Source organism: Sycon ciliatum, chromosome 4 (assembly GCF_964019385.1).
Source record: "Sycon ciliatum chromosome 4, ocSycCili1.1, whole genome shotgun sequence".
Taxonomy (NCBI): domain Eukaryota; kingdom Metazoa; phylum Porifera; class Calcarea; order Leucosolenida; family Sycettidae; genus Sycon; species Sycon ciliatum.
The window spans coordinates 24,360,510-24,383,567 of NC_088646.1; the positions used below are offsets into that span (position 1 = coordinate 24,360,510).

The window sequence follows — 23,058 nt, forward strand, 5'->3', positions numbered from 1 at the left end:
ATGGTCGTCTTCGGAGCTTCGTTATCGGAGTACAAGCGTAGCTACTAGCAGACGCCTGCCATCACTCATCAGTGCACCATTGTCATTGGTACACTGATGGTGATCACTTCATGTTCATGGCTTTAGTATCGTAGTTGTGTGACATGCCCCAACTGTCCCCATCGCGAGGATTGATTGCCAAGGACAGATTCCGTAGATTCTACAACGGCTGTCTTCTATTTTCTACTACATCACAACAAGAGTACATAATCATGATAATTACTAGTATGTCTTTATAATTATAGATTATGAACCCCTTTCAAATTACATGTACTAGTTCCATGTCTCTTGATTACGCTCTACTACTACTGTAGTACATGAGTCTCCACAATAATGATAATTATAATCAGTGACACTGAAACAGTAACTGACAGTCTGTGCCCATCCTGTCACAGTGACACCGAAAACTTACTTCGCTGCACATCATCTGACTTGGCTAAGAAACACAACATAACAGTTACAGTGCTGTTGTTACTGTCTGTCTTTACTTGACCAACTCGCCCCATATCCCATGCATGCCCATCGATGCATCCGTTTGCAGGAAAACAATTTTTTTTGCTGCGGCCGCCCGACGTTGAGATACCCTGATATTAGTACTGCGGCTGATATTGTACTTTCAAGTTAATGGTTAATGTTTGAGGATGAGATGAAACAGTCAATGATCTCTACAAGCTATACCAAAATACTAGTCTGCCCGCAGGTATCTACTTCCCTGAGGCGCTCGCTACCACTCCGCTCTCCATCATGGAGGGAAACCTGTCTGTAGCGAGTGACGTGACGTCCATCCTGATATTTTTCGTGAACGGACAGAAGGTAAGCCTTTTGTCCGGAGGGGCAGCGAGTGGGACCAGACCGTACATGCACCTACAATCACTGTTTCTTCCTTCTATTGAAATAAATATTACCGGTATAATAAATTGTTGTCACAAGTTAGTGGGTAAACAATACCCCGTCTCATAACGTCACGTGCAGCACACGTATGCATCATCGCTACAATAAAAATAGAAAAGAACCCCCAAGGTCGGCTTGGAAGTGTTGACACACAGCTATCCAAGCACTGCTCTAGGACTAGGTCAGGGTCATGAATTCGTTTCCCCTCTACAGTTGTAGTAAATGAAATGTGGACCGATGTAGAGGGGACGGCTCGATACCGGGACGCTTTGACAGCCAAATTTGTATAGACCCAAACCGATCATCAGCGTTGATTTTTCACTCGAAATATGTTTGTGGAAGGAAACTGGCATGTTGAAGTTTGCTCTGGGGCCAGAGTCAATCGAACTGAGCCACTCCTTTATGTTGACCCATTGCCTCCAAGTTGCCCAATTTTTCGCTTCAAAAAAGTTCAAATCAGAGGTGGCTCCAAACCGGACACGTTTTAGAGTGCACGTCAAATTCACTCTGGGTCTGAAATTAGGTAATTGCTATCGCTCCACGACGGCCAGTACAGAATAACAATAAGCCGTGTGTGTGCTTCCATTAGTTTTGATTGGTATGCGGTGCTTTATTGGCGAGAGGCGAGCCGCTGTTTACCTGCGACAAGAAGTTGATTTTTCGAAAGTCGTAAAACTCAAGTCGCAGTGCGAAGCAACACGTCAAAAACTCACCTGCTTGGTATGGCGCTTCTGGTCATCGCAGAGCCATGAAATTTTGGCTCATAACACATCGTAGTCTCACTGTGACATATGTTTTCTAATCAAAACACCAAGAGAGAAAGTGAATATTGAGTCCATTCCGGTTTGCAACCTGTGTCCTATTTGAAACCGTCCCCTCTACATATTGCATTGCCGAAGACCGCCGCTTGGCCTCGCACCTATAGATGCGAGGCCGAGCGGCGGTCTTCGGCAATGCCTTGTATATTATGGTGTTGAAAGTGTACATCACGTCAGGACACATTTTATTTGCCACAACTTTCGGTATAACAAAACGAAATAGTGATACAGTCAGACCTCACATATCCGCACCCATCCGTTTTCCACAAAGATATCCGGATAGGCGAGGGAACCGGATAATCGAACACACATACTGTATGTAAGCATGGCATATGCTGTTAAAAAGGGGAAGTTAAGGCAAAAATTAAAATTTCACCGGTTGTAGTCTTCGGGGTGCTAAGTCGAATGGTCTTGGTCCGAGAAAGCTGAGACGCTCCCTTCCTACTTGAATCCCAATCGAACTCGCGCACTTCCACCGAAACTGGGTGACTGCGCCCTACGAGATGGGGATTTGTATGCAAAATGTCACTAAAAGCGCCATTTCGTTCTTATAAAAGCACGGATGACCGCGATTGGCCCATATGTTGTACTCTTTTGGACGCTGAGTCGATTGGTTTTGGTCCGAAAAGGCTGCGATGCAGCGTTCCTCCTTTATTCCCAATCGAACATGGTTGAACAAGCGGTCACGTGCTCCTGGGTGCCCAAATCACCTGGTCACCACGCCAGCAGGCGACAACTTTCACACCAAGGTTCAACTCGAGTTCAACTCGAGTGACAGGACTGCACCCAAAAAAGGTCAAACAGCTGTCCCCGGGGAAAATTGCGGAAAAAAATCGCAAAAAACGCGGGGAAAAACGCGGCATAATATGGCATAATTTGCTGTGAATTTGCGGTAAATATGCGGTGAATAATATTGATGTGCGGCAATTTTCAGTGAGTATGTAGTGAAATCAATCAGTTACAAGTCTCTGGTGTAAGCACTCGTCATATTTGAGTAAAAAGCCGCCACGATGAGACGTTGCTGACCGAACAGTGCACTGTGTGTACGTGTAGTGCAACAAAAAAGTTCAAAAAACGCGGGGAAAATCGCGGAAAACGCGGTCTTTTGAAAAATCGCAAAAAAACGCGGAAAAAAACGCGGCCGCGGAATCGCAATTTTCCCCGGGGACAGAAACAGGCTAGTAAGTTGTACCCTGCAGGCACGTGACCAGGTGACTGGCGTACGCAGGAGCACGTGACCGCTTGCTCAACCATGTTCGATTGGGAATAAAGGAGGAACGCTGCATCGCAGCCTTTTAGGACCAAAACCAATCGACTCAGCGTCCAAAAGACTACAACATATGGGCCAATCGCGGTCATCCATGCTTTTATAAGAACGAAATGGCGCTTTTAGTGACATTTTGCATACAAATCCCCATCCAGTAGGGCGCAGTCACCCAGTTTCGGTGGAAGTGCGCGAGTTCGATTGGGATTAAAGTAGGAAGGGAGCGTCTCAGCTTCCTCGGACCACGACCATTCGACTCAGCACCCCGAAGACTACAACTGGTGAAATTTTAATTTTTGCCTTAACTTCCTCTTTAATTGGTAACCAACGATTTTCTTCCGGATGGCGAGGGATCCGGATAAACGAGGACCGGATAAGCGAGGTCTGACTGTAATGGTGCCGAGTCGAATGGTCTTGGTCCGAGGAAGCTGAGACGCTCCCTTACTCCTTTATTCCCAATCGAACTCGCCACTCCCACCGAAACGGGGTGACTGCGCCCTATTATAAAAAAATGGGGATTTGTATGGAAAATGTCACTAAAAGCACCCTTTCGGTCTTATAAAAGCACGGACGACCGTGATTGGCCCATATGTTGTAGTCTTTTGGACACTGAATCAACTGGTTTTGGTCCGAGAAGGCTGCGATGCAGCGTTCGGCCCATATTCCCAATCGAACACGGTTGAGCAAGCGGTCACGTGCTCATGCGTACACCAGTCACCCTGCCTGCAGGCTACAACTTAGAGCCTGTTTGGCCGTGTTCCTGTCACCTTGAGTTGAACCTTTTTCAGCAGCACCGGAACTAACCACTGGGCCCGGAGCGCAACCCCATGAAGGTTCCCACCCATCTAATGATATGTGTTATGTTCTTGCCTTGAATCTCTCTGTTCTTCAGGTAGTGCTCAAAGATGCAAATCCCGAGCAAACTCTGCTGCAATTCTTACGCAATAACTGTATCCTCCTACTCTGTGCCGAATGTATTTGATTGTCAACAATATGTGGCCTAATTTTATTGTGACCGTCTTTGTACTACAGGTTCCAACACTGCACATTGTTATGTTTGCCCTTGACTAATTCCTGCCCATGGCATGTCCACAGTACGACTATGCGGCACGAAACTTGGCTGCGGTGAAGGTGGATGTGGCGCTTGTACTGTGATGATCTCACAATGCTCACCCCACGATCAAAAAGTCAGGTAAAAATCCGCAGTCTTTACGTACTGGATGGAGACGGCTGTACTGATACTCCCTTCATGCACAATGCAGTTTTGTCATCTGTGCACCCCGCTGGGTTAACTTGTCTGATTAGAATCCTCTCGCTGTATTTGGCTGACTCCTCTGTGCGCTCGGCTTGCAGGCATCAAGCAATCAACGCCTGTCTTGTGCCGATCTGTGCTGTTGATGGCTGTGCTGTGGTCACAGTGGAGGGTATAGGTAGTACCAAGACCAGACTACATGCTGTACAGGTAAGAAACGCCTGCGTAGAGCACACACTGGAGTTCTGCCCGGACATGCCAGATGATCCTCTTCAGCACGGTTCGGAGTGGCTATCCAATGCGCCATATGGGCATATAACAATGGGTAGGGACACGGCCATGCATGCATTACTGCCAGCGCTCTAGCCGTTAGATATGTGCAGCAAGTATTACCCATTAGTATCTAGCAATATCCAGGCTTTCCCCAATTCTATAGCGAAATTGACCGTTTTGCAAGTCTATACTCTATGCACACAATGCTGTCTTATCTTGCATTATCTCTGACTGTACCTTGTAGGAACGCATTGCCAAGTGCCACGGCTCCCAGTGTGGCTTCTGCACGCCCGGTATTGTGATGTCAATGTACACGCTACTGCGTAACAATCCACAGCCGAGCCAGGCGGAAATGGAGGGTGTCCTTGCTGGTAAATTGTGCCATTGATCAACCACATAATTATTAAGATAATACGCAGGGGAGGCTCTGAATGAAACCAAAGACACAAAATTCAGCACAACAGTGGACAGGCACGGTTCGTCCTATCTCCAACCGTCGTGCACTCAGCAATAATCAGGTGATTGACATGAAACCAGGGGTGTTATATGAAGATGTCTGTATCCTGGCAGCTCTGGTCAAGTGATAATTTGTCAAGTTAGGTGGTAAAATTGTGGAAAATAGTGACCCGAAGACGCTGGTAATGAGAAACTGGTACCTGCCGCAGAAAGAGCATACAGAGCATGAGCGTGGATCATGAAAGTGTAGAACATTAACTTAAGCATGGACTCTGTATGGTAGCCTTGAGTCAGTCAAGTGTCAAGTCAAGTCAGCGGGGAACGCCCAGCAAAGGTGTGGATAGTGGAAGTGTAGCACATGGGTGTGGATAGCGGAAGTGTGGAGCATAGATGTAGATAACAGAATTGATGTGAAAAGTGGTAGCGTGGCGTATAGGTGTGGACACTGGAAGCATAGCGCATGGGTGTGGACAATGGAGGTGTAGGGCATAATGTGATATTCTTGGTGGTCGTGGACTTGTGGCGACATGAGAGAGGTGACTAGTGAAGAGGAACTGGCATAACCTAGTAATGTTAGGTGCAATGTTAGGTGCCAGTTCGTCATCATCTACCTCTTTGTGTCACCATTCTGCAAGATTTACTACATGTATGATCTACGGAGTTATCCCCTGACCAGAGCTGCCAAGATACAATGTATATCTTCACATAGTCCCATACCATTGTATCAGTCACCTGCTTGTATCAGTGAGTCACCTGCTTTTTTGGTTTTAACTGTTAAAAGTGCATAGATGTGACGAACCGTTCTTGCTCTGTGCTGAATTGTGTATTATAATATTATGAGTACACGAGTGCATGTACATGCAATGGAGTTCCATTAAGAAGAATGCGTCAAGGCAAAGTTTCGCTGTGCAGAACTAGTAGTAGCAGCTCTATTGGCTCAATACATGAATATTCACTGTGTATAGGGCATGGATACGAAGAACTCCTGTTATTAAAGGGGCACTCCGGGAATATTTTCGGTGGTGTGTTCTCTTCATGGGGGCCTTATATGGCCCCCAAGGAATGGGGAATCGCGAAAACTAGGCCCAAAAAGTCGATATATGAAGCTAGGGAGGGCCAAGTTTGTCTCCTCTTTTGATGGTTTTGATGACGTCACGTGTGATTAGTATTCAAATTCTCTGCATTTGAAGATCTTAGTTGTTTGAATTTTCTGGTGATGAAGAACGATGTTTGGTCAACATTCCCAAGCTTCACAACTGCGACCATACTCTAAGGAACCTGAAGGACCTCCTGAGGTGCCACTGGTAGAAGCGCAGCCTGATGACGGCCAGGAAATTGGAGCGGACGACTTCACTGGTCGACAAGGAAATAACGATTGGTGTTCCTGCCAGAAATGTGGGGTGATGCAGAGGGCAGTCGATTACCTTCGCTGTCGAGAGAGCGCTGCAGCTGTTAGCATTGACAGCCCTTTGACGTGCGTTACACATCACCCCGACTTCGTGTCAGCTTGTCTAAAAAAACTGTTCTGACCATATGCCTCACGACATATAGAGAATTTCGGGATCCTCGTACGCGGACCAGTGAAGTCGTCCGCTCCAATCTCCTGGCCCTCATCAGGCTGCGCTTCTACCAGGGGCACCTCAGAGGGTCCTTCAGGTTCCTTAGAGTAGGTCCGCAGTTGTGAAGCTTGGGAATGTCGACCAAACATCGTTCTTCATCACCAGAAAATTCAAACAACTAAGATCTTCAAATGCAGAGAATTTGAATACTAATCACACGTGACGTCATCAAAACCATCAAAAGAGGAGACAAACTTGGCCCTCCCTGGCTTCATATATCGACTTTTTGGGTCTAGTTTTCGCGATTCCCCATTCCTTGGGGGCCATACAAGGCACCCATGAAGAGAACACACCACCGAAAATATTCCCGGAGTGCCCCTTTAAGATCTCCATCGGTCCCTTGGCATTCATCCTGAAGAGGTTTGGCCATATTGTCCCTTTTCCTGATCGTTTGTATACTCACTTGTCATTCATACTACCTGATCCCTACAGGTAAAGAGTGGACACTGAGAGTAACAATGACCTTTTCCTATGCACGTACCTGTATGTGGATGCCTGTATGTCCAATTTGTACACAGTTTGAACATATGCTAGTACTGGCATGTGTGTTTTGTGTAGGAGGTGAGGGACTTTCCCCTGTGTGCATTTCAAGGTGTGTCGGGGCTGCAAACTCTATACATCTCGTGTCTTCACGCAGTACTAATGCATGGTTTTGGTTCTAGAATGTGTGGGGTTACCGGGATTACTGTGTTCCCGGGCATGTCACGTACCAGTCAGAAACGCCCCTGGGCTGCATATCGGTATCGTAGGTCCAGTAGCTAAGTCCATTGTTGTGCTCTCGTCCTTTGGTTTGCATTATCTCGTGTCTTTGCACACAGGCAATCTCTGCAGATGCACTGGTTACCGACCTATCCTGGAGGGCTTCAAGACGTTCACCAAGGTAAACTTGTAGTGCGAAGCATGCACACGCGTCGCCCGTGGCATGTTGTATCGTATTATCAATGTCTGCGTTCGCTTTCACTTGTCGCTTGCTATTGTTCCTTTCATGCATTCTACTGTTTCCTTTTTTTCTTCACCATCACTTTTCAGGAGTTTTGCTGCAAAGGACCGGGTGCTGATGGTCAGTGCTGCATGACAATGAAAGATGAAAGTGGGGTAAGCTGCGCAATCTTCAATAGCGGCATGCCATGATAAGCCCACATGCCCACATGTAGCCTCGTTTATGAAGCATTTCGAGCCATGGATGTGGTACACGGGAGGAGAGGAGAGGGGGGGGGGGGGGGGTGTCGAAATTTAAACCTGGCACATCAGTCTGCATCCTGGATATAAGTACATAGGCATCAGTACTCATCTGGTATGTGTGTGTGTGTGTGTGTGTGTGTGTGTGTGTGTGTGTATGTGCTTGTGTTCATGCGTTTTGCGTGGGTGGGTATATAGAGAGTGGACTGTGGGGTGCGGGGGGGGGGGGGGGGGGGAGACAATATCCTCGATCTCTCCACAGCTAGCTTCATGTAGCTGTTCATGTCTTGTTCTTGTACTTGTTCTTGTACTTGTAGGTTGATGTCTCCACAGCATTGCATGACGTCAGCAAGTTTGCGCCGTATGATCCTACCCAAGAGCCAATATTTCCACCAGAGTTGATGGTATGAGCTATGGATACAGTCTTTTCTCACTTATTCAACCACTATGGAAATTCCCACAACAAACGTCTATCCACCGTCTTTTATCACTGAGAGGAATACATGTACACCTCGTGGTTTACAGTTTTGGGCCGATCCGGTATGATGTTTGTATTGTGTTAAGAGTCTTGGGACAGCAATATAAATATCCCGTTTGTATTGCATAACTATGTTCCTCATAGATTTCCAAACGATCCAAGACGCCGTCACGTTTGATCGTAAAAGGTGAACGTGTCTGCTGGAATCGACCTCAGAGCTTGGAGCAGCTTCTCTCCCTTAAACATCAATATCCTAGGGCACAAATTGTAGCTGGCAATACAAAGATTGGTAAGCTTGCCCTTCTACTGAGGCCTGTTATCAGCTGCGACCATTTATTATGCTGATAGTGTTTGTACTTCAACGTATGTTGAACGGATAGAGTGCGAAACAATGATTGCTATCTGTGATCTGATGTGCTTACATACTTGGTTGGCCTAACTCCAGCTTAGCTTGCTTGTCAGATTACAGGTCAGCTAGCACCGGTCAAGTATATGTACATATGGCAAAGTGGCGTGTCACGTCCAATGGTTAATGCATGCATATTGTTCATGCACTTCGCGGGTATGATTCAATTGAAAGTATGAAAATAAGGCTTTGTAACCTATTTTATAGTATTGTTGTCTGAGATATGCGAAGATTGAAACGGGTTTGAATATCCAGAGCAGTAATAAGACATTAGTAAGAAAATTATCGGGTCCGTTCCCAAAGGGAACTCACGACGGCCGCTAACACCAGGTAAACCCTAGCGGCAAATGCAGTGCCTAACGGTGGGGGTGAGGAGGTAAGTCTCACAACCACTGGCACAAGTGCCGAGAAACCCCATTAGCCGCATCCATGTCCAGAGTAGCAGGAAGACAGTAACTCTCCATACCTCTGTCTGTGTTGTGAATCTAGGTTTGGAGATGAAGTTCAAAAATCACGTGTATCCAGTGTTGATATCACCATCAGAGATCAAGGAGCTACACACAATCCAGTCCAGCGAGACAGAGTTGACAGTGGGTGCTGCTGTTACGCTGACTGAGTTTGGACATGTCATGGAAGAGCTGATCAAGACACTGCCTGGTAAGGAGATGATGTAGCCTTGTGTGCAAGGATGGGTTGCATTACAGTGAACTTCGCTAATATCAACTGTGGATATAACGACAATTCGCGAATAACGACGGAACTCCCATGCCCAGAACAAAGTCAAATCTAACTGTATACATATAATGAGACTTCGGGTATAAGGACACTTCGTGAATAAGGACACTTCTCTGATGCCCCGCCGAGTGTCATTATACACAAAGTTGTCTGTATGTCCAATGTGTATTAGTGTGTGTGTGTGTGTGTGTGTGTGTGTGTGTGTGTGTGTGTGTGTGTGTGTGTGTGTGTGTGTGTGTGTGTGTGTGTGTGTGTGTGTGTGTGTGTGTGTGTGTGTGTGTGTGTGTGTGTGTGTGTGTGTGTGTGTGTGTGTGTGTGTGTGTGTGTGTGTGTGTGTGTGTGTGTGTGTGTGTGTGTGTGTGTGTGTGTGTGTGTGTGTGTGTGTGTGTGTGTGTGTGTGTGTGTGTGTGTGTGTGTGTGTGTGTGTGTGTGTGTGTGTGTGTGTGTGTGTGTGTGTGTGTGTGTGTGTGTGTGTGTGTGTGTGTGTGTGTGTGTGTGTGTGTGTGTGTGTGTGTGTGTGTGTGTGTGTGTGTGTGTGTGTGTGTGTGTGTGTGCCAGCTAGTTCGGTTGGTGGGTACACTTATGCCAGATAGTGTTGGGCCTGTTGCCAACGGGCTCGGCTGCTTGAAGGTGTATTGTTGTACCTACCACTTTTGTTGGTTTCAGGGTTCATATACTTTCTATTTGAAGTATACATACCTGTTAACCATGGACTACTTCTGGCTAGATAAACTCTTGTGTAATCAATGGTGCTAGTGAAGCTTTTATCAGATCCACTCTGATTTAGCCACCCACACTAGTACCAAGTATTACCTTCACTGAGGGCAGGGGTACCTGCAGTTGGATCCCGGGACGGATACCCTGATGCCGTCAATCCTTTTTCTGCACCTTGTCCTCACCCACTTACTGAGGTGTGGTGAGCCCATAAGTGGGATCATTTCAAGTCCACCCTAGTTTGGGGATTTCAGGGGGGGTGTCGGCCGTTGGGTGGTTCAATGGCCAATTGAGTCATCTTTCCAAGATTCCTTTTGAGTCTCTCTCCCCTCTCCCGGGGAGACCCACGTGACCAATTTTGGCAGTGAGCAAGTACAAGTACAAGTGTGTGTGTGTGTGTGTGTGTGTGTGTGTGTGTGTGTGTGTGTGTGTGTGCGTGTGCGTGTGCGTGTATGCGTGCGTGTGTGTCTGTGTATATGCTTAAGACTACCAAGCACACTATAAACCTTGTTCCTAAACTATTCTGAAAGTAGTAACTGCACGGGTGAGGGAAAGTAGGTGACTTATGACTTTGCCGTCTGTGTTTTCTTATGCCTTTTAGAGTATAAGTCCAGAGTGCTAGTGGCGTTGACTGACATGCTGCAATGGTTTGGTAGCCAGCAAATACGCAATGTTGTGGTAAGGAACTATGACTGCAAAAACAAATCCTGAAGCAATCATGCCACTGTATACCATGAGGTTAAAAAAAGAAGAGAAATATCAAAAGTAGTAGTAGGGGGACTTGTAGGCTTTCCATCTGCTCTTGCATTGTCACCCTGCAGCCTGTTTGAGTGATGTACACTGCATGATGTGCTTACTGCTATAGTATACACTCATACCTGCTGAGTCATACCTGCTGAGTCATACCTGCTGAGTCATACCTGCTGAGTCATACCTGCTGAGTCATACCTGCTGAGTCATACCTGCTGTATACACTCATACTGCTATTGTATACACTCATACCTGCTGAGTCATACTGCTGCTGAGTCATACTGCTGCTGAGTCATACTGCTGCTGAGTCATACTGCTGCTGAGTCATACTGCTGCTGTATACACTCATACTGCTGCTGTATACACTCATACTGCTGCTGTATACACTCATACCTACACTCATACTGCTGCTGTATTCATTCTCCATGGTAGACTGTTGGAGGGAATGTGATGGCGGCTAGTCCGGTGTCGGACCTCAATCCTCTGCTTGCGGCTGCGAGAAGTCGCCTGACTTTCGCGTCCAAAGAAGGCAAGTGCATGGGAAGTGGATGAAATTAACTTTGAGCTATGTGCAGTGAACGATGCCATCCATACGTGCCGTCTGTTTTGTCCTGGATGCTTACTTAGGAGTGTGGTGGCGTATACTCGTATCTTCTGGGTTCCATCAGTTCTTCAAACTCGTTTTTGCACTCTTACAAGTATATCCTATTTGTTAATTAAACTCTTCTGAAGTTATGAATCTGATTATGTCGTAACATTACGACTGTGCATTGCAAGCACCGGCTAGCAGCGGCAATGAAATTACCGTGTGCCAGTGGCACATTATGTACACCAGTACACAGTGTGGACTACATCAACGCCAATACCGAGCACACATTCTGGAAACAATGTCTCGTGTGTGTGGTGTCACAGGTGGAGAACGCACCATTGCATTCACCAGTGATTTCTTCACCGGTCCCCCTAATCAGAAAGTAGCGGCGAGGGAGGACGAAGTGCTCTTGTCCATCACTATCACCTTCACTGAAGCGGTATGATTTCGGAGAGTACGTTTTAAAACTAGCTGGGAGTACTGAGGACAGCAGCAAAACTGAACAACATTAGCGCAAGTACAATCCTCTCATTGATAATTCTATCATGTGCATACAGTATTTGTAGCAAAGTGCATGTGTGTGTGGGGGGGGGGGGGGGAGTTTCACAATACATGCTATCAAAGCACTATCATGTATGGAGATTGTAGAGTTATTGTTTTTTTGTTAATTCTGAATTGCATTGCTACCTATGCTCACATCTCTTATCTGTGGTAACATGACTGTCTCTACAGAATGAGTTCCTCTACTGGTTCAAGCAAGCACGACGTCGTGATGGAGACGCAGCCATTGCCAGTGCTGCCATGCGTGTGAAGCTCAGTGACGATGCGAGCGAGGGGAAGAGAACCGTAGAAGATTGTTCGCTGGTGTTTGGCGCCATGGCAGCAAAAACCAAGAGCGCACCGAAGACGGAACAGCTTCTGATAGGGCAGTGAGTGTGGAGTCCCACCCTGAGTGCATGACTGTTGAATACGGTTGGTTACCATGGCGATTTCTACGCGTTCTCATGGCCTCTGTACTGTGATCGAGTACTGCATATCATAGCACCACACATCCCATACCACTAACACCAGGTTGTGCTTGCGTTCGTGCATGTGTGTGTGTGCATGCATGTGCATGCATCTGTGTGTGTGTATGTGTCCAACACTACTGTGCAGGGAGTGGTCGAATGACATACTACCCGCTGTCTCTAAGTCACTCGTGGATGATCTGCCACTAGAGAGTGGTGCGCCGGGTGGAATGATAGAGTACAGACATTGCCTTGTCATCAGCTTCTTCTTCAAGTTTTTCATCTCCGTCACGAACTGCATCGCAACAGTGAGTGCAGCGAGGCATCTACTCTTGTTCGGATGTGCCAGATGTGATGTGAAGAATTTGCTAGTATAGATGCAGTTTTCCCCGGTGATGTGGACTCAGATCTGTTTGGATTTTGACTACAATCGCTGCATGTCTGCTTTGTGTGCGCCAACTCTGATGTACTGTGCAGATAGCAGTGGAAGATGCAAGCGCTGTACCCAAACCAGAGAGGCTGCTAAGCAAAAGTGCACAGATCTATCAGGTAGGCCCGACATCGACCGCACTTTGGCGATCTTAGAGAAGCTCTGCACTCTGAATTTCGGAATTTCATTCCAATGCGGAGAAACAAGGTCTGAAAAAGGAGTCAACAACAGTCTTTGACGTAATTTGAACTTTTCCCAAAGCTAGGTTGGATCATGGATTGCCATAAGAGTTGTACAAAGCACATGCACCATGCCCATTTTGTGCTATCCGCTGCGTTGCGACCATTTCTTGCTGGGCTAAGAGATCAGAACAAGACAGAAACGCATACTAGTACGTATCATCGAGACCCAACCATGTTCAGCTACAATGGGCTTCAGAAAGATCAGCTGACTCCGTGGCGCAACGGTAGCGCGTCTGACTCCAGATCAGAAGGTTGCGTGTTCGAATCACGTCGGGGTCATGCAAACTTTTTCATAATTTTTTTCTTGTTTGAAGCAAGGAGTTTTTCTGGAACAGTTTGAGAAACATTTTTGGAGGCTGCTCAAATCAATATTCTGATCAGGGAGCCGGAGTCGTATTTTACGACTCCCTGATTCTGATGCTGCCGGTTTTGCTATACGAAAAACTAGCATTTCGACGATGCAGGATTGTCACAAAGGAACATTGAAATGGGGCAAGTTTCTTGGATGAACACCCAGTTTAAGTTATCAGAATGCAAAAACCATTCAGGTATTTATTGGCTTGAAGCCCGGGTTTGCTGAATCTGTAACCAAAAAATGCGCCCTGCTTCTAACGTTAAAAAAGACAAAAAGAAGAAAAAGGAATATGACCCCGACGTGATTCGAACACGCAACCTTCTGATCTGGAGTCAGACGCGCTACCGTTGCGCCACGGAGTCAGCTGTTCAAGTGTTAGCCTGCGGGTAATCTTGGTTGAGCAGATTTCGGAAGCACAGGCAATCATGGGCACTACTTTTTTTGTAGGCTGAGGTTACATGAGAGTTGTTCAACCCGCTTTGAAAATCTGTACGGTGGAAAAATAGGTGGGTGTTTATATGAAGAGAGTTGACCCGTGTCATTTACTGACATGTTGCTGACAAAAGGGCCGGGGTGTGGTTATAATGCACTGTTCATCTGCATTCCTATAACTGGTTATGCTTGTGTGTATCTACCCTCGGAAAACATTCATACAGGAAGTGCCATCCGACCAGTCAGCGGACGATACTGTTGGACGTCCCATAGCTCATCTCAGAGCAGAACATCACGCCACTGGCGAAGCAGTCTATATCGATGATATTCCAAGTGTGGAAGGTAAGACACTAAGGGACAGACAGGTCCACATCTTCTGGGTGTACAGGGCCGGCGGAACGGGTCAGGCTGGTCCGGCCATGGCCGCCCACTTTCCCAGCTGGATGGTCCATGTGATTCGTGCAAAACCGGTGTAAAAAAATCCAGAGGTACATGACTCGACTGTACTGCTGACGTGTGATGTGCTTCGAAGTAGCTCAGGACTCCTTGACCGGCACTGTATGGCTGATATGGATAAAAAGGTTGTGTTTTTGTTCTTTTACTATAATTTTCTGCATTTTCTGGAGCCTTAGAGATGCCCAAATTCGCTCTATTTCACGTAAATTTTAAATATTTCTCCCGGGGGAAGTCCCCCGGACCCCCCCCCCCCAAAGGTTGGCCAGACCACTCCCGAACTCCTTCCTCCGGCCCTGGTGTATGTATATGTTTATTGCAGATCAGTTGCGCAGCACAGACTGTGAAGGGTGATGTTACCTCATAGCCTCATATAATCACCATTATTAAGTGCAGCAGGCTCTCTTATGGGCCAATGGCCATCGTGAGAAATAGTAATAAACACTACTACTAATAATAATAATGGGCACACTCTCTGTACAGCCACTCCGGCTGTTTCTGAAACGTCATAGCCGTAACCATGGTAAGAACACACGGCAAATGATCAATTGTACACGCACTTGGAGTCAACAGCAGCAGAGGTAAGCTTACTGACCGGTCATTTCAACATTTGGCAAATTGTTCTTCTTGTGCTTTGCAGGTCAGCTGTACATGGGCCGTGTTACCAGTACAGAAGCGCGTGCTAAGATCAAGTATGTCAGCCACTTACAGTCATATCAAATCCTTGGTACTAGTCTCCGATACACTTAAACCTCAGTATCCTGTACGCCATTTCGTATCTCGGGACTTTGAAGTATCCTACACCTGTATAATGCTGTGATGCATGCACTGCAAAACAAATCTTACTATCCTTTATGCCATTTTATATTGACTTTGAAGTATACGTATACTATATAGAGTCTATGCATGCACTGCAAGTAGGTCACCGGTATACAATCCATGGTCCTTTGAAATCACCGGATAGGTTGCCTGGCATCTTCGGTTTAGACATATCTTCATCGTCATTTAAACACTTCATTGTTTGCAGGTCCGTTGATACCAGTGCTGCGCTGGCGATGCAAGGTGTGAGCCATTACATCTCAGCAGCAGATGTTCCTGGTGCAAATTACATGGGACCTGTGGTCGATGATGAACCTCTCTTTGCTGACGGAAAGGTTAGTTCCTTCTTAGCTTTGCTCTTTGCTCCGTGTGCTACTGTCAGTTGCCTGTATTGTGAATACGACAAGTGAATTGGTCGGGTTTTGTTTGTGTCATGACGGGTTGTTGCTCCGCTTGGGTAAAGTGGTGGCTATTTCTAGGGTATACCGGTAGTCACCATGATTTGGGGTGACACTACAGATGTACATGGTACATGAGCTGCAATACAATGTCATGTTTTCCTTATGGGTCTAATGCAGTCCCTGATGGTCAACAGTCACACTACACCGTGACAACGCATGCCCCGTTGAACCGGAAGAGTTGATGTAGGCGGTGTTCGAAAAGTGTTTACTAGCTTTGCTCTGGACGTAGACCGAGACCGACCTACTGACCTCACACTATAGAGGTTTTACAAATGATGTCATGATGATGAGTCAACGGAACCGCTAATGAGCACTAAGAATACAGCTCGAGTCGGCGGTTTGACTTGAGCTAGTGCATTGCTGTGCTGCTGCTTTGCCAAAGCATCTCAACTGATGATGCAATCGCATAACACTTCTATTGTCTTCATCCTCTGTGTAGGTGTTTGTCATTGGCCAGACTGTCGGTGTTGTGCTGGCTGAAACACGTGAACTTGCACAGCGAGCTGCTCATGCTGTCCGTGTTGAGTACGAAGACCGAGAGACTCCTATTATTACCATGGAGGTCAGTGAGGGTACACTGTGGCATGTGTTTTTGTGTTTGTGTGTGTGTGTGTGTGTTTTTCTCTTTCTCGGACTCTTCCTGACTTTTCTTTCATTCTCCTGGGTGGTTACCAACAGCCAGTGTATGCCGGAGTATGTGGTGTGGTGTGTGTGTAGGAAAAAATGGAAAAATGAAAAATAGGGATTCACTGGCCAGAAAAAGTCACTTCAAACAGCTGTGTGGTGGATACCAGGCTAAAAATAGTGGCCGTCAATTCATCAGCCTTGCAAGCTGTTGAATGGTGTAATCCCAGCACAAGTTGCTAGGTCTAACATAGCTGTTCGCTATCATCGCTTCCTCGATGGGCATGTCTGAGGTCTGAGGTGTGTGTGTGTGTGTGTGTGTGTGTGTGTGTGTGTGTGTGTGTGTGTGTGTGTGTGTGTGTCCCATATGGTGCAGTGGTATGTGCAGCGATTTCCAATCGATAGATTGCGGGTTTGATTCCCGACGATTATGGTCACACACGTCTTTCTTCTCTTTCTCAGACTCTTCCTGACTTTTCTTTCATTCTCCTGGGTGGTTACCAACAGCCAGTGCATGCCGGAGTATGTGGTGTGATGTGTGTGCGGGAAAAAAAAAAGAAAAAAAATGAAAAAGACCAAAAAGGGATTCACTGGCCAGAAAATGTCACTCCAAATAGCTGTATGGTGTAGACCAGGCTGAATAGTGACGGTCAATTCTTCAGCCTTGCAAGCTGTTGAATGGTGTAATCCCAGCACAAGTTGCTATGGCTTCTGCCGTAGCATTGCTATCATCGCCTCCGGCGATGGGCGTCAAAGGTCAAAGGTGTGTGTGTGTGTGTGTGTGTGTGTGTGTGTGTGTGTGTGTGTGTGTGTGTGTGTGTGTGTGTGTGTGTGTGTGTGTGTGTGTGTGTGTGTGTGTGTGTGACATGGTTGCCCGTTGACGGCTGCAGTGGCTTGGCCACATTGCCAGGATGGACGACCACCGGCTTCCAAAGACAGTGTTGTTCTCGTGGCTCCATACTCCACGCCCTGCTCATGGCCCCAGGCGTCGATGGCGTGATGTGGTACGCGATGACCTCAAGGCGTTGGGTCTATACACCGGTTGGTACGACCTCGCAGCTGAACGTGGCGAGTGGATCCAGTCCATCTCGGATGCTATTGTTGCACGGCGCTTACGCCTTGAAACGACAGCCAAGTCAGTGTGTTGTGCGATCTGTGAGCGACTCTTCGCCAGTGAAAGCGGACTTCGGCGGCACAAATGCAGGGAAGAGCGACTGAAGCCGATCCATGAACAGGCCGGTGCTGTGTTGTGCGAAACGTGCCATCGTTGGTTTGCTAGCCGAGGTGGATTCGCTGTGCACAGCTGCTCTCCCAGTCTTGGTGACGCTCCAGTTCCAGAGATTGTTGCACCTCGCCCACCTGATTGCAGCCAATGTCATTACCACTGCCACACCTGTGACCGCTGTTTCCGGAGCAAAGCTGGGCACCGCCGGCACAACTGCAACTCCAACCGCAGAACATGCAGCTCTGGCTCTGAGCGCCGCACCATCCCATGCCCGACCTGCTCTCGGAAGTTCACACGTCTCCAGTACCTGGCTCAACACAAATGCAAGAAGTAACTCTGCCCTCCTTGCCTCTTTGAGGCACTGCATCACCTTTAGGTGGCAGTTTCAAGGTTCAAGGTGTGTGTGTGTGTGTGTGTGTGTGTGTGTGTGTGCGTGCTCATTGCACATAGTGTAACCATTGTAATGCTGCTCGTCTGCAGCTGTTACATGGTATTGTGTAGCACTATGCTCTACGTTTCCTGTACTACAGTGCTGACAACTGAAGTCCGACCCCTTAGCGGTGCGTCCACATTCTAGCGGTCTCTGTTTCGTAGTTCTTCCATCCCGTGTTGGGTCTTTGCGATGTGAGCGCGCCGCTCCGGGGTCGGATTTCAGTTGCCAGCACTGTAGTAGCATACATACAGTCAGGGTGTAGCCAGGTGAACTTGTACTACGCTAACCCAGTGTGACCGTGACTGAGCTGATGACATGTTTTCTGTTTCCATATTTGTTTGCAGCAAGCTATAGATGCCGAATCTTTCTATGGCGTACCGCGCGAGGTCAAGAAAGGAGACACCGACGCTGCGTTTTCTGATTCCGCTACCATTATTAAAGAGGGCGAGATGCGAGTGGGAGGACAGGTGAGCCAGTAGCCAGTAGGGCAGCAAATGCTCCCCGGGGATGATAATGCATGCACTATATGCCGGTGACGGTATGCTAACACATCTGACTGTCTTCCTCTCCTCAACTAGTTCCTGGGCATTACATTTTTTAAGTGAGGTAGCCAGAGCTGTAACAATGCAACAACTGGACTTGCAATGCATTTATTGTTCTTAGGCCAGCACCTCAGGCCTAGTCGATAATGTTGTGCTCAGTTGAACGTTGCCCAAGATGATTGTTCATAGCGCAGCTGTTGAGTGTTGACTGGCTTGCAGCTGGGTCACTGATCTCTGCTTGTCGACTTTGCTCCTCTGCGACCCTTTCAGGAGCATTTCTATCTGGAGACTCAGGCCAGTCTAGCTGTACCCGGAGAGGAAGATGAGATGACCCTGTACACTTCAACACAGCATCCAGCCTCGTCGCAGGTAAACACACACTACCCAAAACAAGTGTTGGTTGTTACAGGTTTTAAAACAGTAATTTGTTGAACGGGATTGGCTGTAAAATAGAAGAGAACACATGGGAACGCGGTATGAAGCAACTGTCACCGGGCCCTGCAACCCTTTTTTTGCCATTTCCAAAATTGTCTTGCCATGCAACATGCAACGTACGGGGGCGAACCCTCGACTTAACCCCAGGCAAATGTGCATTTATGAACCCTCTCACAGTGACTATCGACTGCATTTTCGTTGAATGGCTTGGAAAAACACAAATATCGACCAATGAGTAGGGGGGCGGGGGGCTCCATGAGAGTAGGGTGACCCCCTTGGGTAGAATACTGAAGAATGATGGACGAAGAACTCTGAATGCGACATCAGCATATGGATAATACAAGAGCAGAAAGTTACATAACAAGGTGAGACTCAGCCACAACAACAGAACTGTCCACAACAAGTTGGACTGGGAAGCCATGACCAGACCAAGCACTTCGAATACAAGGAATGCTGGATCTCAGTAAAGAGAATGAGAGACGGGTACGCAATAGACTCATCACAACAGAGTATTCGCTACGAAGACTCACATTGTAAGGGACAAAGACGTTTCAAAAGACAGTGCACAATTGACCCCTTCGTGATAAACTAAACCCATGCCTCCTAACGGGTAAAACGACTAGCCACGATGAGGCACCCTTCTCCGATAACTCGAGAATACGCCTCCTCTCGCGATCCTCCAGCCCGTTAACAACCACCTGCACCGCGACCACAGCTTCACGTCTCTTCAGTGCGTGCGGCTTGACCTTCCGCTGCCGCACCGCTCTTCCAGTCAACGCCACAGGCTACGCTAAAAGAGGAGTGGAGGCAGCATGGCCGCTCTTGGACACTCCATGCCCGCGGTAAGAAGAGGCTGCAGGTCAAGAGGGTACATGCACTGACTCCAGGTAGCCACCTACAACACCCTGCACCAGAGGCTTGGAAATATGCTATGATTGCCGCCGCTGTTGCATGGAAATGGACACCAAATCCAGGATAGCCATCCTGCCGTACCGAATCGGGATTCTCAATACTTTCAAATCACTGGCAGACAATGCAGGTTGCCCCACAACCACCGGCAAAAAACCCCAAGAGAGGTCAACTCCCACGGGAACAAGTACCTCCTCATCCAGCTCCATTGCATGAAGCAAGTACGTCCACTTGTGTCGTAAGCCGTGCATCATTGCAGCATAAGCCGCATGGGGCTCCACCACCACAAATTCTGTTAGAACCTTCACCTCCCGAATCCACCCATCCGTTCGCTATCTCGCAAAATCAGTACAGAACGCCGAGGTACCCAGCCCAGCACCAACATAACGTACACCATCGGTCCTTACAAAAATTACGGTGTCACCAAAGTGTCACCAAAGTGCTCACTGGTGGCCACCTCAAGACCAGACTTTTACAAGCAACTGAGTCTTACTGTCATTGACGGAGTAACCACGATCCTTACCATGAATTTTCAAATGATCATACCAAACGCGGGGCAGACCAAACTTCCTCGCTGCTGCAGAATCATCGGCATACCATCCCTGGCAGACTCTATCCACAGAGGTGCGCAATGATTTGACCAAAGTCGTCAATGTTTTTTTGTTTGGCACCTATGATCAGGGGATGGCCCACGCCTGGTAAAAAAGTAAATAATTAAAAAAAATTAAAAATAAGAGAAAGTCGTCAATGTACTGTACCAGTGTTTTCACCTTGGATATACGGTTATACCTCGGCTCTAGACTAGTATGACGTACAGATAGTTATATCCGGGGTGGGTACATTCTATGGATGATTCACTGTACTCAGTGACATCATTAGACTAATTTCTGTACTGGCTGCATGCTGGGCATGTGCTGATGTTCGAAACCCAGTGTGAAAAACTGAGTGCATGTAGTTCATCTTGGTTTTTACGGTTCCTTCTGACTGTCCAGAGAATGGCTGCCAAGGCCCTCGGTGTCCCGCAGAACCGAGTCACATGTCATGTCAAACGCGTTGGTAAGGAATACATGTTCCTTGGGCAAGGTAATATTCCAACATGCCTTTGGATGGGAATTCATTTTCCCTGGACTGTCTTAGAACGTCCCATTCCAAGAGGTCATAGTAATCACGCAAACCAAACACGGTTTAAGACCTTGATTGTTGCACCATCACTCAAAGGTTCTGGTACAGTTTACTTAATTGAACACTTTCAGTGGCTGCCTAGCCTCTCACACCATGCCAAGCCTCTCACACCATGCCAAGCCTCTCACACCATGCCTAGCCTCTCACACCATGCCTAGCCTCTCACACCATGCCTAGCCTCTCACACCATGCCAAGCCTCTCACACCATGCCAAGCCTCTCACACCATGCCTAGCCTCTCACACCATGCCAAGCCTCTCACACCATGCCAAGGATAACCACCACACATGTCCTCAGTAGACTGTGCTGTATTCTCTGTTCACATGTGTATATACCTCTGCAAGGTGGTGCGTTTGGTGGCAAGCAAAGCCATAGCGGCATACTCTCCAGCATGGCGGTGGTTGCGGCCAAAGTGTGAGTACCCGTTCTAGCAGGCTGTGCTTACACGTACATGCAGATTATGAAATGCATGTACCAGTGTTACTCCTGCATGCATTTGTGTACTTTTCTCTACAGCATGGTGTCGATCCGAGGCTATCAAGCACTCATACTTGTTTGTGGAGAGACCTGCAATCGTGGAGCTACCACACTGAATGCCATACTGTACTTGCACTGGGTCTATCAAGTACCCTATGTGCACACCTCAACCACTATCAAAGTCGTATCTATTGACCATGGTGTGCATGTACGTGTATGCTTAATGTTGTTCAGATCTGGAAGACCTGTCCGCTTCATGCTGGATCGTGATGAAGACATGGCTAGCACGGGGCAGAGGCACCCGATCTTGGCCAAGTACAAAGTAAGTCATGCAACGAAGAGCCCTTGTTATGAACATACATGACGATGTGCTTTGCCAACCCCAAGGTTAGACTATGAGTGTGCAGTTTCCAGCTGCTGTGGCCTCTATGTACTCCCAACCAACAGTATATTTCACATTAAGGTATCCTCTCAGCGGATAGCACACATACCTGTAATGTACTCCATTGTGCATTGTGACTCTGTGCTGTGAGAATGCATCTCCAGGCGGAGCACCATTGCTTCTGCCGCCGCTTTTCCATTGAGCCTGGTGTATCCTTTCTCCACCCTTGCAGATTGGATTCACAAAGAATGGGAAGTTGACTGCCTTGGACATCAAGTTCTATGTGAATGGCGGATGGACTATGAGTCTCTCTACAGCGGTATGTTGCATCACGGGCTACGTTCGATAGTGCCACACTCGCATGCGTGTGAACACACACACACAGATGCATATACACACATGTGCACGTGCACAGACACACACACACACACACACGCACACACATAAAGGGACAGGGAGAGCGAGTACATGGAATGCCCACTATTTCTCCCTCCAGCACCGAATCCTTTTCCGCATATTCAATATCCACTATTCATCTCGGCTGAGACCTCCAGTTTGGGCAAAGTATGCCATTCACAAAATGTTCCTAACTCCTCCAACATGCACAGGCAGTCATCGGACCTGCACTCAATAGGACAGGAAGTATACTACCTGAAGCGCCATCTTGAAACCGTTGGCAAAAACGACTACACCTACTATCGAGCTTTGAGTTTTCGAGCGAGCACCCCGTTCGTCGTATTTCACCCCTAGTCAGGAGTCATTTGGCACTAGAACATGCCAGTATCACTGGTCATAATGCTTTGTTTTTTGTCTCTTGTCCTGTTGAACAGTTTGTTTGGAAATCTGCCAGCAGTATTGACCACTGCTACCACTGGCCAAACCTGACCATTCATGGCCGGGCGTGTCGCACCAACCTACCGTCGAACACTGCCTTCCGTGGATTTGGGGAGGTGGAGGTGAGATGATCCGGACACACCTCACTTGTAACTTTACTCCTAAGTACAATAAGTATGTATGTAGCTGGGGCTGAGCAGCATAGTTCCTTGCAGCTGCAACACAATGTGGTCAGTATAACCTCGAGTACGCAGTCTTTTGTATAATGTTAGACGGTCAATGTACGAGAAGATGCAAGTATTAATTGCAGGAGCGACAAACACGAGCATCTCAACAAACGATTCATTGTCTGTG

The 23,058-nt window shown here is 47.5% G+C and overlaps 1 protein-coding gene and 2 non-coding genes across 3 annotated transcripts in view; 2 read left to right on the top strand and 1 right to left on the bottom strand.

Annotated features, from left to right (window-relative positions):
- Nucleotides 1-584: 584 nt before the first annotated feature.
- Nucleotides 585-23,058, top strand: part of LOC135815189 (xanthine dehydrogenase/oxidase-like) — a 33,681-nt gene continuing 11,207 nt past the window's right edge. The window contains exons 1-27 of the mRNA XM_065328448.1: nucleotides 585-852; nucleotides 3,905-3,962; nucleotides 4,108-4,204; nucleotides 4,366-4,474; nucleotides 4,782-4,908; nucleotides 7,431-7,492; nucleotides 7,642-7,707; nucleotides 8,109-8,195; nucleotides 8,414-8,558; nucleotides 9,165-9,332; nucleotides 10,726-10,802; nucleotides 11,307-11,403; nucleotides 11,787-11,902; nucleotides 12,196-12,392; nucleotides 12,619-12,778; nucleotides 12,948-13,019; nucleotides 14,154-14,271; nucleotides 15,023-15,074; nucleotides 15,410-15,536; nucleotides 16,102-16,224; nucleotides 18,289-18,411; nucleotides 18,757-18,855; nucleotides 20,823-20,886; nucleotides 21,356-21,425; nucleotides 21,723-21,810; nucleotides 22,103-22,189; nucleotides 22,701-22,826. Of these exons, the coding sequence (XP_065184520.1) occupies nucleotides 784-852; nucleotides 3,905-3,962; nucleotides 4,108-4,204; nucleotides 4,366-4,474; nucleotides 4,782-4,908; nucleotides 7,431-7,492; nucleotides 7,642-7,707; nucleotides 8,109-8,195; nucleotides 8,414-8,558; nucleotides 9,165-9,332; nucleotides 10,726-10,802; nucleotides 11,307-11,403; nucleotides 11,787-11,902; nucleotides 12,196-12,392; nucleotides 12,619-12,778; nucleotides 12,948-13,019; nucleotides 14,154-14,271; nucleotides 15,023-15,074; nucleotides 15,410-15,536; nucleotides 16,102-16,224; nucleotides 18,289-18,411; nucleotides 18,757-18,855; nucleotides 20,823-20,886; nucleotides 21,356-21,425; nucleotides 21,723-21,810; nucleotides 22,103-22,189; nucleotides 22,701-22,826 (2,784 nt within the window). The 5' untranslated portion in view covers nucleotides 585-783. The remainder of the gene's footprint in view (nucleotides 853-3,904; nucleotides 3,963-4,107; nucleotides 4,205-4,365; nucleotides 4,475-4,781; nucleotides 4,909-7,430; nucleotides 7,493-7,641; nucleotides 7,708-8,108; nucleotides 8,196-8,413; nucleotides 8,559-9,164; nucleotides 9,333-10,725; nucleotides 10,803-11,306; nucleotides 11,404-11,786; nucleotides 11,903-12,195; nucleotides 12,393-12,618; nucleotides 12,779-12,947; nucleotides 13,020-14,153; nucleotides 14,272-15,022; nucleotides 15,075-15,409; nucleotides 15,537-16,101; nucleotides 16,225-18,288; nucleotides 18,412-18,756; nucleotides 18,856-20,822; nucleotides 20,887-21,355; nucleotides 21,426-21,722; nucleotides 21,811-22,102; nucleotides 22,190-22,700; nucleotides 22,827-23,058) is intronic.
- Nucleotides 13,350-13,421, top strand: Trnaw-cca (transfer RNA tryptophan (anticodon CCA)). Its single transcript has one exon. It is a non-coding gene; the product is annotated as a tRNA-Trp (tRNA).
- Nucleotides 13,788-13,859, bottom strand: Trnaw-cca (transfer RNA tryptophan (anticodon CCA)). Its single transcript has one exon. It is a non-coding gene; the product is annotated as a tRNA-Trp (tRNA).